General features: G+C 34.9%; 2 protein-coding genes across 2 annotated transcripts; one reads left to right on the plus strand and one right to left on the minus strand.

The window, feature by feature from the left end:
- LOC109728788 (dihydrolipoyllysine-residue acetyltransferase component 3 of pyruvate dehydrogenase complex, mitochondrial-like) lies at positions 1,546–7,644 on the plus strand. Its single transcript, XM_020259317.1, has 19 exons — positions 1,546–1,814; positions 2,572–2,665; positions 3,088–3,182; positions 3,271–3,365; positions 3,440–3,480; positions 4,252–4,307; positions 4,394–4,468; positions 4,648–4,740; positions 4,837–5,073; positions 5,197–5,269; positions 5,393–5,481; positions 5,568–5,653; positions 5,778–5,853; positions 6,031–6,098; positions 6,211–6,277; positions 6,359–6,454; positions 6,539–6,641; positions 7,084–7,179; positions 7,291–7,644. Exons 1-19 carry the CDS (start codon positions 1,776–1,778, stop codon positions 7,359–7,361), a joined length of 1,650 nt encoding a protein of 549 aa, XP_020114906.1. The 5' UTR covers positions 1,546–1,775; the 3' UTR covers positions 7,362–7,644.
- On the minus strand, positions 9,020–10,930 carry LOC109728614. Its single transcript, XM_020259074.1, has 2 exons — positions 10,606–10,930; positions 9,020–9,245 (listed from the first exon to the last, which is right to left on the minus strand). The coding sequence occupies exon 1, from the start codon at positions 10,817–10,819 to the stop codon at positions 10,613–10,615; it is 207 nt and encodes a 68-aa protein (XP_020114663.1). The 5' UTR covers positions 10,820–10,930; the 3' UTR covers positions 9,020–9,245; positions 10,606–10,612.

Consider the following 19,306-nt stretch of genomic DNA (forward strand, 5'->3'; position numbering starts at 1 on the left):
GCTATTTTTTATGAAATTTTTATTTTCAGCCGTTCATTTTGAGGTTACTCGTTCACTAGACAAACGAAGTTAAAAAATTATGAAATTTGATTTCTAAATAATTCCAATAGCGTAGATCATGTCTAACGAAATCGATTACCGAATTAGTCGTCCCATCATCAAAAACAATTTATAAGCACGGAGACCTTCATACTTTCGAAAGTATAGGAGCCTTGTAATAAACATTGTTGAGTGGCAATTTCTTAGATTATTATAATAATAGTATGAAAAGAAAAAATAAAATAAAATAAAACGTGGAAAAGAAACTTCAACGTGGCCGCCTTCCACGTGCCAGCGCCTTGTTGGACCAGCAAATGTGACCCAAACCGGAAAATTATTGCATGGACCGCGGTCCATAGACCGAAGCCCCTAAACTCCCTTTGACTAAATCACACCTGTGTCCTCAAACTCTAACGCGGTCGAAATTTTGGTCCTCAAATTTTAATTTGTAGCAATTTTTTGCGCAAATCACAATTTCATTTAGTTGATTAGATACTAATGTGTCGCTGATACGACCGAGAATATAACTAACTAAATATACAACTCCGAAGGAATATATTTGATAACTATTAAATATTTATAGGACGAATAAATTTTATCATTTGAACTTTTGATTATTGCAGGTGGTCGTAGAAACTTTTAAAATTTTATAAACCACCCCTTTCTACAAAATAAACAAAAGGTAAAATTGTATAAAATTTACTTGAATTATAGACCATTTTGATTCGACTATCCAATCTTTCAAAATTTTAAATTTAGTGCCGAATCTTTTAATTTATTTGATTTAAATAACTTGATGGCATTTCGAATACAAAATTTAAGCTCATTATTTTTTAATAAATATTATAATTACGTAAATTACATAAAATATACTAACTACTCTCGTAAAGATATATATGATGCATTCAAATTCGGAGTGGAAAAAATTATTAATTAGTTCAAATCAAATAAATTGAAGGATTAGATAGTAAAATCGAAATTTTTAAAGATTAGGTACTTAAGTCCAAAATTGTGATAAGCGTGGTAAGTTTTATACATTTTTATCAAATAAATAAAGGGTAAAGCGCTTTCTTATTATTGTATCTTGTAATTTAAAGTATCTTATATTATTACTATGTAGTTTTATTTTTCTATTTTCGTCAGCACCTCCGTTAACTTTTCGTTAAATCATATATAAAAAACTTCAGATACTCCACGTATGATTTATCAAATATTCACCTTAGCACCTTGTGATTTTAACTTTGCCACTGATTTAATAAAAAAATTAACAAAGAGAATAAAAAAAAAGAGAAAAATAAAACTACACGATAGGAAAGCGATATATTTTTAACTATAGGGTAGTAAAATTGGAAACCGTGAAATCGCAGGATGGTATTTGAAGTTTTTCTAAAAATAAAAAAGTGCGGTGTATTTGTGTACGGATGCACCGGGTGCAGGGATAATTTCTTCGGTCCTCTCTCTCTCGAGTCTGTTCTCTTTTTCTCTCTCCTCTCTCTCTCTCTCTCTCTCTCTCTCTCTTTCTTGTTCCTATCATTTCCCGTAATTCCAATCTTATCCCCGTCCCCTTCGCCGCACTAACTAGGGTTCCATCTCTCTCTCTCTCCCTCTCTCGATCGATCGATCGCTCGATCGCCATTGATTTGATCCGTGGATGCGTTGTTATTCGGCGGCGTGATTGGTTTTCTCTGTGTTCTTTGCTAGAATTAGATCCGAATCTGGCCCGATCCGACCGAATCATGGCTCGTGCAACCCTACTTCTTCGCCACTCCAGCAAGGTCCGATTCCGATCCCAAATTTATACACGCTTCCCGTTCAACGGGATTAATTTTCTTATTTATTGCGTTATTTGATGATACGGAGATAGTAGTTGTTAATGTAATTTATTTATAGTTGCAGTAATGTTAAGAGCCCAATTTTGGTTTTCTAATTTTACTCGAACTGTAAATGGGTTGCGCGTAATGCATATCCTCTGATCTTGCATTTTGTTTAGTGGCTAATCCGAAACTTGAAATGATTAGCTATTAGTTTAATGCCGTATAATATTTCTCCTTTTGTTTTTTCTGTTTGTAATTCTACGGAAAAATGCTATTTTTTGAATTATACTTTGATTGTTTACTGCATAAAATACATATTCCATTATCTTATGTTTTGTTTGTGGATATCAGATACCCGTCATCACACGCCTGTTTCAATGCTACTATGTAAAAAGTTTTAGTTTATCGCGTAGAATTTACCGTGGATTCATTTCAATTCTGGGGAGCAAACAAAAGGCCTCAATTTCCAATAATTTTTGTTCCTTCTCGGACTTAGTTGAGAAGACAATTGGATGATGCATATAGTTATTGGAACCCTGTTTCTTCGTATTCTCCCGTGACAGTTTAAATGTTCCTTTTCGTGCTTCGGCTTTATGTGATGGATATTACCTTGTTATCTCATGCCATGGAAATCACTGAGTTTCATGTTTGTTAACGAAGTAGTCCAGTATTCTTACCATTGGTTTATTTATGCGACGCGATATTCCTGATTGTGCAGCTGAGAAATGCTCACAATGTGCTACAACATAAGCCTGCTGTTTTTACCCGTCATCACTCCAGAGGTGCTGGCGCGCTTGTTGGAAAAGGAGATGGTATGCATTTGTCCTTCTAAAATATCAACTGATTTCACTTTTTAATTTGGATACTGAGGGAGTAGGTACTTTTCTATGTGCTCAGTGCTCATTAATTTTACATCTGCATAATGCTGCAATAAATACTAAGTTTTCTTGGACATTCTGCCAGTATAATGCACAGGTAGCGGTCCGTCTCAACCCCCCAATCCAGATTTCTGTTATAAAAATAATAAGAAAAAAGATGAACTAAATATTTTCATGTAACCCTAGATTCTCAATCTTTAGATATATAAATTGTTATAGTTTAGATCTTTAACATATGGTAATGATGCTTGATTGAATGATCAACCTTTAGGATGGTTGTATCTAGTGTTGGATGTAGTTCAAGGATGCAATTGTTTATTGTTTAAGCAATTCTTTTTCCTCCCTCCCCTCTCAAGATCTGTCAAGGTGTCGTCAACTTGAACAGCTGGGAAATAGAGATGCATACTCAAGCACGAAGAGAAGCTCTGTAAAGGATTTTGATCTCTTCAAGGTTATTGTAGTTGCCATTATTGTCCCCTTGTGCTTGTGTTCCATATCTTGGGCTGATTTTTTACAAGAATATTTTTCCTATCATTCAGGCACCTTTTCCGGTGGCAAACATGAACCTTTACAGGAAAGTAACTCATATTGGCGGTTCATCGGCCGGCGCCCTCTTCAATAATTCTTTGTCATGGTGCGTATATATTTGAAATAATTATTGCCTTTTGGTTAGATCACCAGGATTTACATCGTTTCAATTTGGCTCAGCGTGCAGATAGCTCCAAAGAGGTGCTTTTCTAGTAGCTCAGGTACTTTTATTATTTTTATATTGTTTATGTCTCTCTTCTTCCTCCATCTTGCATACCGAGTTTCCTGAGTTTAAAAGTGTATTAAATTACAATAAGATTGTCAACATGATGTTCTTCTGGTCAATTTTGTCTATTGGTCGAGTTAAAACTAGATTATCAATCAAGTCATTTCCCGACAATTATGGATTAGCAGCTCAAAAGTGGGATGTTCCAATGAACTCTATAGTTGTCTCTTGTTGTCAATGGACCTGAATATCATACAAAGATGTTAAATAAGCTAAACTAAACCAAGTTTGGTACCAACACCTATTCGCTTTCTTTTTTCCACTCATCTTTTGTTTCAGTCCTTCAGATCTCTTTGCTTGCCAGCATATTAAAAATGATAAAGAAACACATAGTATATGATGTTGAAATGATTATCTTAAGTTGTTTTAATAATGGCAAAGTTTAGGCCCAAAGAAAAGATGTTATATGGATTTATCTGTTCAAACACTAAATGTACTATTCAGATTGTGATTGTCACGAGATATCTTTACAATATGTCTACTTGCCTACTTTTGATTCTTCTGATTATTAGTGTGCTTATTCTTGGTCTTCTCAAGAATAGCTGGGACTTGTACTGTAGATTTTGGACATGCACTTCACATTTTATTTGTTTTTTTTTTTCCTTTTTATGTTACTTGTTTTAAACAATTGTTCTAGGTAGAACTATGTGATTCACTTGGTATAGCAATTTAGTTTCCTTAGCATCTTTCCTGATGCATGTTTTAGATCTACCGCCGCATCAAGAAATTGGGATGCCGTCACTTTCTCCTACCATGACTGAGGTACCACATAGTAAAAACAAATGTTGATGCTGTGTTCTTCTAGTATTTCTGATGAATGAAGTGGTTCTTGTTTGCACTGTCTGAAGGGGAACATCGCAAGGTGGCTCAAGAAGGAAGGCGATAAAGTTTCTACTGGTGAAGTTCTTTGTGAAGTAGAAACTGTAGGTTATCGAGTTCTTTGTGCATAAACCTAACTAATTCTTAGTTATACTACTACCAGCTAGCATTACAGTAGACTTAGATTATTTCATTATGTCTATTTTTAAATTACTAGTTATTAATCGTTGCACTTTTTATTGATCTTTGCTTCAAGAACTTAAGAAAGCTGTGCTATTGTCAGGATAAAGCCACTGTTGAAATGGAATGCATGGAGGAAGGTTATATTGCTAAAATAATACATGGAGATGGGGCTAAAAATATCAAAGTTGGAGAGGTACTCTTATTCTATGACTCAAAACATACTCGTTTGCGCTAACTTCTTTCTGTGAGTTTATAATCTGATCTTCATGAAGCGTTATGTTTTAATTAGATTATTGCCATAATCGTTGAAGAAGAGGAGGATATTGCAAAGTTTAAAGATTACACAGTTTCAAAATCTTCTCCCCCTCCCGAAGAAAAATCTACAGCTGAACCTAAAGAACCAGAAGAGGAGCCAGAGCCTGCGAAAGCTCCTGAGACAACAGCAGCAAAGACTGAAGATGTTTCCCGTGGAGAAGATCGTATTTTCGCAAGCCCTCTGGCAAGAAAGTTGGCGGAAGACAATAATGTAAGCCTTTATATGCTTGAGTCGTTCATTATTATTGACTGCGAATTCTCTTCTTCTTCTTTTTTCTTTATCTCTTTTTTTCTTTGGGTATGTTTTGTTTACTACTTTTTTGCATCCAATCAGGTACCTCTTGCGAGTTTAAAAGGAACTGGCCCTGATGGGCGTATAGTAAAAGCAGATGTTGAAGAGTACTTGGGTATGCTTTCTTCTGCAGTACATTACTTTTTCTCAGGAAGAACAATTCTTTTATGCGGTTGTTTCCCTCCTTTGAATTTAACCTTATGAACTATTCTTTTTCTGGTGAACTTTTGCAATGAAGCATCTAGAGCAAAGGGTGCCGAGGTGCCGAAAACAGTTGCACCTCAAGGATTAGATTATGTGGATATTTCAAACTCACAGATAAGAAAGGTACATATACTTCCTCCATAGATATCCTAGCGTTAGAAATATTAAGTGCTGAAATCCCGAATTAATGTCGGTTTTCCTTTTTACAGGTTACAGCTTCACGACTATTGCTTTCAAAACAAACTATTCCGCATTACTATTTGACAGTTGATACTCGTGTTGACAAACTTATGGAGTAAGTACTTTCCCCATAGCTGCACTCCGTGCTAAAGTTATTGTAGTGCTCTGTTTTTCTATAAATTGGAAAGCAAGTCGACATTCAATGTGTGATGAACACTAATAATATTTATTGTATTTAGATTGCGACAACAGCTAAATTCGTTACAAGAAGCCTCCGGTGGGAAAAGGATATCCATCAACGATCTTGTCATAAAGGTTACTTTCTTTGGACTTGCCTATGGGTGCTGCTTTTACTTTTTGTGCTCTCTCGAATTTCACAGGCTTTAACTCAGATTTTTAGATACTTTGCATGTATGTTCTCCTCATTAAAATGTGCCTCTCTGTTGCTGAATTCCATTATTCTAATTGGGATTACTTCAATTTTACCTGCAGGCTGCTGCATTGGCTCTTCGTAAAGTTCCCCAGTGTAACAGTTCCTGGATGAACGATTTCATCCGCCAGTAAGAAGTTTTTGGAATTACTTCTTTTCTTAAATCTGCAACTGATCTTACAAGACAAAAGTTGGGAGTTTATAATGTTTATATTTGCATTTTCCTGTGGTTTTTAATACAGGTACTATAACGTAAATATTAACGTCGCTGTACAAACTGATCACGGATTATTTGTTCCGGTTATCAAGGTAGTTACTGAATACTATTTCCATCTCGGAGGTCGCTTACTCGTCGTGCATTTTTATGTGAATTATTTTCCCTTTATCCAGGATGCGGACAAAAAGGGGCTTTCTACGATAGCAGAAGAGGTGAAACAGCTGGCCCAGAAAGCCAAGGATAACAGTCTGAAGCCAGAAGATTATGAGGTGGGTAGCAAGATAAGTGCCATGCATTGATTTGCATGTATTTATCAATAGTTTAATATCCAAATTAATGAGTTTATTACACAGGGAGGCACATTTACTGTATCTAACCTGGGAGGCCCATTTGGAATCAAACAATTTTGCGCCATCATAAATCCTCCTCAATCGGGCATTTTGGCTATCGGCTCTGGTAAATTTCCGGAAATCTTATAGCACATATTTATAGCGAATTATTTACATCCTCTTTCATAGCTTTCCATCCTCAGAACTCATCTCATCGTGTATTCAAACAAGGACTTGATCTGATGATGGTAAAAAGCAGTGATATTTGATTACATGCTAAATGCCTGGCTTTTGAAATAATCTCTCTACTTCAGAAAGCTAAAACAAATGTGTTAAGAGTTTTCGCTATGATGAGAAGAAAGCTAAAACAAGCTTTTCGGTCGCTCTTAAGTAGGAGCTCGAGTTTCAATCTTCTGCTTCTGTTACAACAAGAAAATGTAGATGAGAGTTTAATAGAAGAACAGGCCCGAAATTTTTCAAGCTAGCTTATGCGCGACGCAAAAGCAGAAGCATAAGGAAATTGGTTTATGTACTGATCTGTTCTTTGCTGGGGTCTTTTTGTGGAGCAGCCGAGAAAAGGGTAATTCCTGGTTCCGGTCCGGATCAGTTCGAGTTCGGCTCCTTCATGTCGGTCACACTGAGCTGCGACCATCGTGTTATTGACGGTACGAGTTAGATGCATAGGGATTGTTTACTTTTTTTATCTCCGTAACTTATTTAACTTCTAGAGTTTAGTCGATAGAATTTCGAATAATTTCGACTTCACGATATTTCAGGTGCCATCGGCGCGGAGTGGTTGAAAGCATTCAAAGGCTACGTCGAGAACCCGCATTCGATGTTGCTGTAAACCTAAAAAACGCGTCGGAGATTTTTATTTTTATTGTTTCCTTTTTGGAGGTTTAACAAATAAGGCTCCGTATTATCCTCGCCAAATTCTTTTGTTGCTGTCCTCTCTCTTTCCCTTGGATTGTGGTTTTTGGTGTATAATTTCGGCGTGGCCTCGACTGAGGAACTGAGAACTAACAGAGAGCTGTAGAGCCAAAACTAGCTTTTACACATGATGCCTCTTATCTGCCCAGAAAAGTGTTGGTTTCTTTTCTATCCCTGTGGTTTGTAGGGAGAGAGCTGCAGTCACAATTTTGTCATGAGCTTTTGGAGGTCTACATTGTTCTTGAACCTTCTATTAGGTGGTGTTTGGTTTCTCGGAAAATATTTCAACACGCAGTTTTCTGGCTCGAAAAGTATTTTCCGGCTGTTTGGTTTAAAAAAAAAGTAGTTTTTTTTTTTTATTTTTTTTAAAAGAAGTTATTTTCAAATTTCATAGAAAAGTATTATTATTATTATTATTATTATTATTATTTTTGTGGAAAATAGTTTTCAATACCTATTTGAGGAGCTCAATACCCCCCTTAGAGGCTGTTTGGCTTTCTCGGAAAAGTATGGAAAAAAAAACTTTTCAAGAAATGATTTTTTTTTATGAAAAACATTTTTTATAGCCTTTTGCCCGTTTGGTTTTAAAAAAATAACTATTTTGGAATCTTTTTTTTCAAATTTTATGAAAAATTGGTATTTTTGTTTTTTTTGGATTGTTTTAGAAAAAAATGAAAATACTTATTTTTTTTATAAAATTTGGAAAAAAGCTTATCAAATAATCTTTTTTTTTTTTTCTTGGGAATCAAATAGACAAAAAATTGAAAAAAAAGGTTTATTATAGAAATTTTTTTCTTGAAATTTGTTTTTTTTCGTATTTTTTTGAGAAACCAAACAGAGACCCTTACTGAAGATTATTCATTTTGCAATATGTTATTATTTTGCTTAATTTTATTTTAGTGATTTTTCGTGGCCAAGTCAAAAGGATGGTTCATATTGAAATAACAACATTCATTTCAATATTTACATTCGCATCTTGTATAGAAGTACAAGAACAACAACACAAGGCAGTGTGCATTACTTGCCGCGAGAAAATATAACATAAAAATATTCTGTTTATTTTTGTAATTGATATCTTTTTTTTTTTTACTTTTTTTTTTCTTTTTTTTTTTGTTTTGAAAGATAGGTAGTATACTATCCGCTTCGTTTATTTCATTTATGAATAAACTTAGCTGAATATGCGAATCAACTAGGATTCGAACTCGGGACCTCGTATACCAACCACCAAGCCCTTTGCCACTTGCGCTTGGGACGGTTGGTTGTTTTTGTAACTGATATCACTCATTGCATATCACACGGAGACAAGAAAAGTGTATTATTTATATATGTTTTCGTCTCGACTTTTTTTTGTCAGAAATGCCAGAAAAAAAAAAAAGAAGAAAAGTTTTTATCAAATTCAACTAGAGCATCAAACTGAAGAAGCAAGTATCCGCCTAGGATCATGTCTTCTTAGATCTATTCTGGATGTACAATGCAATTTCGGTAGTCATTTTCCATTTCAGTTGGAAAATGCAGTCGGATGTTTGGGGTACTATAAGTGATCAAGGGGTGGTAACTCATAACACAGGAGGAAACTTTGCACAAAGTTCCATTACTATTAGATATCCAGCATCTGATGTTCGTACAGCAGTATCTACAACTCCTTTGGGGGCTCCGTAGCAGAAAATTATATATTCTATCAAAGAAAGTCCCTCGTGTAAATTGCTTAGAATGGATAAATCAATCATTTGTTCTTGGGGATCCGACATTAATCCTCTCATACCTACTAATTGGTGTATCTGAGATGCATTTTCCCTAGCTCCTGAAAAAGATACAGATGGCTTAGAACCAATAGTTTATTATCTAATGGATCTTTTCGTTCTAATACTCTATTCGAGAGTTATCAGTATTTATCGAATCTGTTTCTACCTAAGGGAACGCTATTGGATCAAATGACAAAGACATTGTTGAGAAAGAGATGGCTTTTCCCGGATGAAATGAAACATTTGATTCATATAACAACAGGAGAAAGATTTCCCAATCCTCCGCCGTCCGATCTATTCACAGAGACTACAGTTCTACATTCATCAAATCCAGGTTATTCTAGGAATCATATCAACTTATTTACATACAGAAAAAAAGGGGGGATAAATTATACTTTTGATTTTTTCAATTTTAATTCATAGTATTTGCTAGTTCAAACTATCTAAATTATTGTGATTAAATCTCATAATTGAATTTAGCCGACTAAATATTGACATAATACTGATTTAAAAGTGATGTGATATTTTAATTATTATTGCAGCATCAATTACAAAACCGTCACATTATTTTTATGTTTGGCTTGTCGGGTATTTATTCAACTAAAATGGAGTGCGCGTTTAATTATAATAATTTAAAAAGTTCGAGCAAAAAAATACTAAATATTAAAATTTCAGGACGAAAAGTATCACATGTCTTATACTTGAGGCAGCGTTTGGTTAGGAGATAGGGATAGGAATAGGTCCTTATCCCCCTTTTATATCCAAACGCTAATTTTTTATCCGAGAATAGTAGTTCTCGGTTATCCCCACCAACACCTTCATTTTCTATATAAAACTACCTAAAATTGTTCTTATCCCCGGGAACAACCCAATTTTCATTCAAACACTATTTTTCTTATCCCCATACTTGTACCTATCTCTGTAATAGCTAGTTCTTGTTTATATCCAAACCAAACGGTACCTGAGGATTAAACTGTAATTTACCCTTAAAAAAAAAAAAAGAAATCATAAATATTCATCATAACAATGAGAAGAGGAAACAAACTCAAAAAGTCAAAATGCCATATCCCTAGAAATAAATTACAATTTAAAATTAGTAAACAAAAAGAAAAAAGAAAACTATTTAGACCTCCTCAACTATAGACCACTTCATCCTTTTTTTTTATTTTTTCAAATTTGAGCTCTTAAATTAAAAAGATTTGTTAAACTCAACGACTTTTAACAAAACCATTAAATTTCACAAAATCAAAAATTAAACCTGATCAAAAAGAGAATTCCCAATTGAATCTACAACAATCACTCCAATCAAGTAGATCAAAGAGTCACAAGATGAGCTCAACTCAAAAATAAATGCTCCCTAGTGATTGCACAAGGTGTTCGACACAATTCCCCAACGAAACGAAAAGAAAATGGTATTACCAAAACCCTAATGATGGGATCCGGCATTGTCGTCGTCGTCGTGGTTGACCGTGTTGGTGTTGGTGGGCTTGCGGTGGGTCTCCTCGTAGTGCTTGGCCATGGCCATCCCCGTGCGGGCGAGCTTCTTCAGGTTGGGGACGCTGTAGTTCTGCGCCGCGTAGACCCCGAACGCCGCCCCCACCATGAACGAGAAGCAGCTCCGGATTATCCCCATCTCCCCGATTCCCGCTTCCGCTTCTTCTCCTTCTTCTTCCTCTTCTTCTTCTTCTTCTTCTTCCCCAAGCAGAAGCGCTCTCTCTCTCTCTCTCTCTCTCTCTCTTTCGCTATATACACATATGTGGAGAGAGAGAGAGAAGGGGACTTGAACCCTCGTCCAAGAAGAGATGTGGTTGTTTGTTTATATATAATAATGGGAAAACTTCAAAACCCCCCTGGTTTCACACTTTTTCATTTTAATACTCTATGATTTAAAGTTTATCAAGTTAGTACCCTATGGTTTCTCACTTTATCACTTTAGTACCCTGTGGTTTAAAGTGTATCAAGTTAGTACCATGTGGTTTTGCACTTTATCACTTTAGTACCCTGTGGTTTCACACTTTATCACTTTAGTACCATGTGATTTAAAAAATCACAGGGTACTAACTTGATACAAAATTAAAACCACAGGGTACTAAAGTGATAAAGTGCAAAACCATAGGGTACCAATTTGATACACTTTAAACCACATGGTACTAAAGTGATAAAGTGAGAAACCACAGGGTACTAACTTGATACATTTTAAACCACAGAGTACTAAAGTGAAAAAAATTGAAACCACAAGGGAGGTTTTTGAAGTTTTCCCTATAATTTATTTAGGGTTAATTGCATACAGATCCCCGTAAACGTGATGAATTGGAGATATATCCTTACGAAATTCAACTTTCATAACTTATCCCTACAAAAGTTCCAATGTATTTAGACATGTCACTACCGTTAGAATCTGTTAAAGAAATTTAATTAACCATAGTTAAAGTACTTAGCCATGATTAATTAATAAGGTAAATTGACAATTTTACCCCTCTCTTCTTCCTCTTCCTCTTCTGCTTCTTCTTCTTCTCCTCTTTCTTTGAATCGGCCGCACCTTCCCCCTCCACCTTGTTGCTGTGGGCCTCAGTCTTGTCCTCGTTGGCCGCAACTTCGACAAGCTCCGCGCCACCGCCGCTGTCGCCGCTGTCCGCTCCTGCAGCCCGAAAAGGAAGAGAGAAAAAGATGGAGATTTGTGAGGGCATTTATGTAAATATAAATCAGCTGGAGTTTTGGAGGGACATATTTGTGAGGACAAAAATGCCATTTCACGAATCTACTGTTAAAAATTAAACAGTTCTCTAACGGATGCTAACCGGAGGGACATATCGAAATACATTAGAACTTTTTCAAGAATAACTTATGAAAGTTGAACTTTGCAAAGATATATTTGTAATTCATTATGTTTGCGGGGACTTGTATGCAATTAACCCATTTATTTATATATAATGAATGCTCTTAACTCCTGGTACAAGAAAAAAATTTTGAGTCAACTAGTTTTTTTTTTTTTTTTTTTTTTTTTTTTTTTTTTTTTTTTGGTGAATTTTAACTTATCCTTCCCGAGTCCTAATATGACTAGCTTCGCTATTAGCCTCTCTCTACTGTATATGCACCTANCCTGGGTAAATTACAGAATTTTTTTTTTATAAATATCTGTTTTTTTTTTCTAATTTTTAAAAATTTATATTTTACTCTCTTAATATTTCAAGTTATTACATTTAGTCTTCCTCCGTCAGATTTTCATCACTATTCCGTCCATTTCTTAATAACGAAAATGCTCTTCAAAATAATAGAAATATATTAAAAAATAAATTTTTTTTATAAAAGAAATAAAATTAATTTGGTCATTTTGCTTCTCTATTAACACTGTACCTCTCTTAAAATTTTTTTAAAATTTTAAGAAAGTAACCGACCGTCTCTAGAGTAAGCGGCAAAAGGTTTGGTGGTTGGTATTCGAGACCCAAGTTCGAATCCTAGTTAATTCAAATTTCTTGCTAAGTTTATTTTTAAATAAATAAATAAGCGGGTAGTGTGCTATCTATTTCTCAAAAAAAAAAATTAAAAAAAATAAAGTATAGACATTTTGAAAGTCATGAAGAAAAAATAAATTTATAAAGAAGTTTTCTGTATTTTAGGGTTTTGAATTGGAGACAATAGGAGCTCCTGATCCTTGCATTTGCCTTCATTTAATGATCCCAAACTAAATTTTAAATTCTAGATGAAAGGATTATAATCTTTGAATAAAGGCAAAAATAATATGTTGCTAGGGATTAGGCTATCCCCAACTAGCCGGGTTTTTTTTTTTTTTTTGAGAGATAGGTAGAGCACGCTACCTGCTTCGTTTATTTCATTTAGAAATAAATTTGGCTGGAAATGTGAATCAACTAGGATTCGAACTTGGGTCTCAGGTACCAACCACCAAGCCCTTAGCCACTTGCTCTAGGGACGGTCGGGTACCAACTAGCCGTTGTTGCGGAGTGCTTAGTGAATAAGGCTATATAATAGGGATTTTCGAAATTTTGTCTGAACCTGAAATCGAACCGAATGGATTTATCTGATACAAAATAGATATAGTATCAGATACAACTATAAGTATAAAAAATAAAAGCCGGACAAACTCTGATTTGGATATAGATTTTGTTTGTACTCAATCCGAATCCGAATCCAAACTTGAATCCGAGCCAGAATAAATTTCACATGGTTAAATATATATGAGTATTTGATGCTAAATTTGAATTTGAATTTTAGAAACTTATAATATATTTTGAAATATGGTAAAGAGAAATGATTACTTCGAGTTTGAATTTTCGAATTCAAGTTTGGATTTGGGTTTTGGGTTTTGTGAAGGTTCAGTTTTGGATATGAATTTTCGAAACCTATCGGGTTTGGGTTCGGGTTCGTGGTCAGGTTCGAGGTTTGAGTTTGCTTGTCCAGTTTGGGCTCAGGTTCGGGATTTGAGTTCGGTTGTCTGGTTCAGGTTTGAGTTATTGAAAATCCATCCCAAATCCGACTTGTTGACCTCTCTACTCTACAGCAACGTACGAACATCTTATACAATACATTCCTTTGATTTACTCAAGAGAAATGTAGGTCCTCTTTGAATCTCAAAGAAAGTTATCTAATAATATTCTATTCAGTGAGAGAGAGTTTTCAATTGTGATTTGAAGTTACGAATATCGTTAAATGTTTAGAAAGAAATAGTATGTTCAACCTTCAAATTATTTTTTCTGTTCACTTGATGGACAAGAGAATAATATCGAAAATGTGTGAAATTTGATTTTCAGATAGTTTAAATAGTTTAGATCATGTATATATATATATATATATATATTCGAGAAGAAACATGATTACCATGTTATAATGCTCAAAATGATCTTACGATAGCCATCATTCGGCGAGCCAAATGAAGACTAAATAAAAGCTACTATCTCGAAGGTTTAACTACTAGCCGTGGCAATTCNCACAAACAACAACAGCAGCAGCTAACAACACCAACAAGGAAAAGCACTTCATGGCACAACAAACTAGTCTTATATATATAATTCCTTCTATGTAGTGGCAGGTGCTTCTCCTTCTTCTGCTTCTATCTTCTTGGGCTTGCAATAATAAGCCCTCCTCTCATGGCAATGGTGGTGGTGGTGGTGATGGTGGGCCATGAAAGCCCCCATACTAGCCCCAAAGAGGAAGAAGAAACCATACTTTACAAAACCCATTAATGGACAATCCCTTCTTAACTTGTGCTCTCTCTTTTTCTCTCTCTAAAGAATATTTGGTGTAATGTTAGAGAAAGGTGGTGAGATATGGAAGATATTTAAAGGGGGGTGGGAGAGAAGAAGAGAGAAAGAGGTATATATATTTTGTGGGGGTGTGAAATTATCTTGACCCCTTGTGCAAGCCAATGTTATGGTTTGCTCCTTCTCCAAGACATGGAGCTATTAGAGAGGTGGCTATTGGGTTTGTGGTTTTTGACTTAGGAGGCCATTTGGTATTGAAAATTATTAAACAATATTAAGCAAAATAGTGTTGGCTTGAAAAATATATAGGAATATACTTTTCCGTATTCACGTGGGATTGCAAAAAATGTAACGTAACTAATTAACTAATTGCAATATGTGAAACATGATTGTGACGCTCCGCTTCCCAGGATCATCCACTCTAAAACTATTTTAACCCTAACACGCTTAGCTCTCTTAACCTCTTCAGCCTAGTCATTGTCCAAAATACTATAGCCGGGTTGAGAGGTTTAACTTTATTATAGTTCATATATAGGATTATTCCAAATTCTAAGGTGTCAGAGTAATATCATATACGAAAAAACATAAGTGCTTTTTTTGTCTCGTACTTTGTCACCGCACATAACACAATTTTCCTCCAATCCGAGACAGAGTCTTATTCACTTCTTGTCTTAGTCTTTGGGTAATGAAGGAAAATGTTTGGCTTTAATCATTGTTGGCAATTTGCAGGTGTTTGTTAGTTTTGAATAAGCTTAAGCACAAAGGAAAACAGTTCCTACAATTTCATCTCTATCTCAATCATTTCCCCTATATTTTCAATGCATTCAACTTCAACTCTGCATTTCACTCAGACTCCAATGGAGCTAAAAATATAAAGTAAGGGATAACAATGAGGCCACAAGTCTGAATCACACTGTGAATTTACATAAATATATATATATATATTGATTACACTTGAAATAGAGATGATTATAGAGAGATAAAGAGTAAATTGTTCGGTAAACTATCAATTTTGAACCGCCGGTTCGCGTTAAGATTTATGGGCTTGAGGTCATCCTTGGGCCCAAAAGTCGAGCCCAAGCCCAATTGTAAATTGTCGAAACCTTATCCCCAACTTTAAATTAGTGTTACATAGAAACTTAACTTCTGCTTTCAGCTACAGTCATCTATCTCTCCACTTTAGGAGAAAAAGCTTCAACAACTTCTCTTATTGATCCGCTCGCGACAGCACTACACTCTACGACTTTACGAAGTCTAATTTCTCTATTAACATTGGAGATGAAAATCGATCGGCACATCTTATTCAGTATTATAGGGAAAAAGAAATGACCATACAATTAAAATATAAGAGTACTTTAATCAACTTGTTCTTACATTTTCATATAATAAGATATAAATAATTTTGAAGAGAGAAGCTTCCCAATTGCATTAAAGAGATGATGGAAGGACCACATAAAGTGAGAGTGTGAGGAGTCTCAAAGGTAAAGGAGAAGAGAGAAAAAAAGGAAATAAAAAAAATTACAAAGTAGGAGAAACAAAAAGAACAAAGAGGAAAAAGAATGTGTGAGCTGTAAAATTCATATATTTTTAGAACAAAACGATTTTCGAAAAGGTCCTTGATATTAATTTTATATACATTTTTAATTTTGAGTTTTGATTTCGAAAAAGTACCTGTCGAGTATCTTTCAATAGAACTTACAAATATTTTGTCAGTAGCCTTTTTTTTATTCGTTTAGTGCAATTTCAAAATTTTTCGCAGTCCATAAAAGTCATATCACAAAAATTGATTGGATTTTTGGTGAAAGAGAAACAAACAAGGAAAATTTTGGTGGCAAAGCATCTCAAAAAGGGAGAAAGAGAGAGCAAAAAGTGCTTTTGTGGTCACAACCTAAGCCAACTCATTTGTTGCCCTAGACACATAAATGCAAACCCCTCCTTTATCTAATCTAATCTAATCTAATCTGATCTAATCTAATCTGATCTGATATCTTCTTCATCAAGTAGAGCGAGACATTCACCGAAACAGTTGATCAGACAACACTGTCACCTTGCATCAGCAATCGATCCGATTTAGGGCTTCATGATGTTTCCTCGACCGATTTCGTTGTTACGGTGATTAGCAGCATATAATTTGGCATCTAAATCTAATACATGGTTATAGAAGCTTGAATCAATTGAGTCTTAGTAGTTCAGCTGAAAATATGCAAGAACATGAAAGAGAGAACGAAGAATTACCAAATCAAATGGTTAGAAGGACACTGGATAAGCACAAAATATATAGCAGCTAATCTCTTGTCACTTGAAGATATTAATGATGGGATCGATAAGTCGCTTTAAGCTCCTAAATTTCTTGTGGATGCAAACAAAGAATCATGAAACAAGCATCAGAAGATATCTCTTTTGGCTTCAGCTTAGTATGTCTACATCAAATATCTTAAGATCATAAGCATAAGATAGTTTAGGTAGAGAGAGAGAAAGAGAGAGAGAGATGACTTTGAAAGGAAAGTATCAAGGTTTAATTTTGAAAATTGATAGTATCAAACCTCTAAACATATGAACACTGATGCATGTATACAAACATACATACATACATACATACATACATATCTGTACATGTATCATACGGAACCAGTTTGATCGGTAAAAGGATATGTGAATAAACCGAGAGTAACACGGAAACTGGCGAGTCATTTGATAAAGGCCTCAGGGAAGGTCGAATTGTACGAAGCCTCACTAAAACGTATCCTTACAGGATAGCAAAACAAGAGTCAGGTCACAAATGGAGTTCAGTGAGTTTTGGTTCAAGACAATTGTTCCTTTGATATTCTAGATTGGATGGTAAATATCCCAATTGAAAATTAGAACCCCAAACTTATCAAATAGTTTAATTGGCCTCTCTTCTAAAGCGAAGTTACTAATTACACAGTCGTTTTTTTCCATTTTATTGCATATAATCTTGTACAGCTTTAAAAAACAAAGAATGAAGATTTGATTCACTCTTCCTTCAATGTTGATGCTTAATTAACATAACTAGAAAAGAAAAAAAAAGATTTTTTTTTTTTGGGTGTTTTGGAGCTGTACAAAATTTTGTGCAAGACATGCGATCACATCAGCTATCCAATTAGTAACTTCGCTCAAGAAGAAGAGCTTAATAAACTATTTGATAAAGCTTAGAAGGTCTAGTTGTCAAAATTAAATGTTCAGACACCTATTTGCGAAAGTGCTAAGAGGCCTTGTATGTTTTTCCCTTAATTATAATTAGTAGGCGTGAAGACATAAATGTTCACTTCTAGTGGCTTCTAACTTGTTTACTTGAAAGGCTTTACAAGGATTTAGATCAATGAAACATAATCATGTGGTGGGTTTTCTAATTAACAAGGAAGGAAATTTCCAAGGGCTAGATAGTAGCTCTTATGACTCTTAGGTTCATGCTATGGAAGTCTACGGTTTTGTGGTTCAAACATAGACCTCAAAAGAAATTGTGCCCTATCATACAATCTCTTTTAATAGACACCATTAGGTTCTTTGACCTAATGATGATTGTGATTGTGGTCCCATGAGATGTAGGGAGGGTCTCCATCCTCCCACCAGGAATATGGGAACATGAGAGCGAGTATTCTTGTTTGTATTTGAAGACAGAAGCAAGGAAGAAATAGAGAGAGGCAGGACAATGAGGTGTTCACAATTATCGGAACAGTTGATAGGAATACTTTTCTTGATGTTGGAGATAAATAATTCCAATGTTGCTGATGTCATAGAGGAATGTGCACTCTCCTGCGGACGTTAACAAACACTCTACAAATCCATTGCACATAGCTGCTATCATGGCGAACGACATTTTAATCCCTATTTGAGTCTCTAATCGCTTAGAAAATTACTGTTTAAATCAAAGAGTAGTCTCATGAAGTGAACATTCCTATAAAGTGGACAACTTTAGAGATACAAATTTACTTAACTCTATTTAGAAGTAAAATAAGCTTCTTCTTGTACAGAAGAGCTAGGAAAGGAAGTCGACAATAGCAGAGCTAATTTGATGGGAACAGCACAATTAAAGTGAATCTATCTTTTGGTATCTATCGTAATCAAAATAAGATCTAAATGAATCTGTTGCTGGTAGAAAAATCTGGACATGGAAAGTCAAGTTTTATTCTGATCAGATTCTAGAAGATCAAAGTTTGAAATGAGAGCAAACTCATATCTAAGAGAGAGAGAGAGAGAGAGAGAGAGAGAGAGAGAGAGATAGTTGAAGGCCGAAGAAACTGAAATAGGTAGCTTTCTAAATGAAGAGATAAACAAATAGTTAAAATTTACATGTTTCTCGTGAGGTTGCTCAAATTACTTATCGGACTATTAACAACCTTATGAAGCATCATTCAAAAAGAGTAATCCACCAGCAAAAAAAGCACAAAAATAAGAAATAAAAATAAGAGTGACCAACAAGAGGAAATTAGGTGATGAGGCAATGATTTAAGTATTACATCTACGATTGAGGAGGGAAACAGACCGTGTGGGAACTATCAGGGTTAAGATATTGAAGCAGAGTTCTTTTGTATCTAGATAAGATATCGACAGGTTACAACTAAACACCTAAAACACACAATCAATAATGATTTCGGTATGAAGATGAATGAATTTGTTTTCCAGGTTACCTGCTAATCTTCCTTCAACTGAAGTTCAAAACTGATACTCCTATAACTTGGGAAGATACCATAAATGAAAGTTTTCTTAGCTGTCGGCAAACTCAACTGCTAAAATATAATTCTGCTGAGACTCCTTTCAAAAGAATGATGAAAGTGTAGTTCTTTGGTTCTGTAGCATTTGAATCATTTTAAGGTGAACAACTTCTATTCTTCGCGGGCATACCAAGAACCCAGGAGAAATGATTATGCATAACATTTCAGGGA

Source organism: Ananas comosus, linkage group 24, assembly GCF_001540865.1.
Source record: "Ananas comosus cultivar F153 linkage group 24, ASM154086v1, whole genome shotgun sequence".
Lineage (NCBI taxonomy): Eukaryota > Viridiplantae > Streptophyta > Magnoliopsida > Poales > Bromeliaceae > Ananas > Ananas comosus.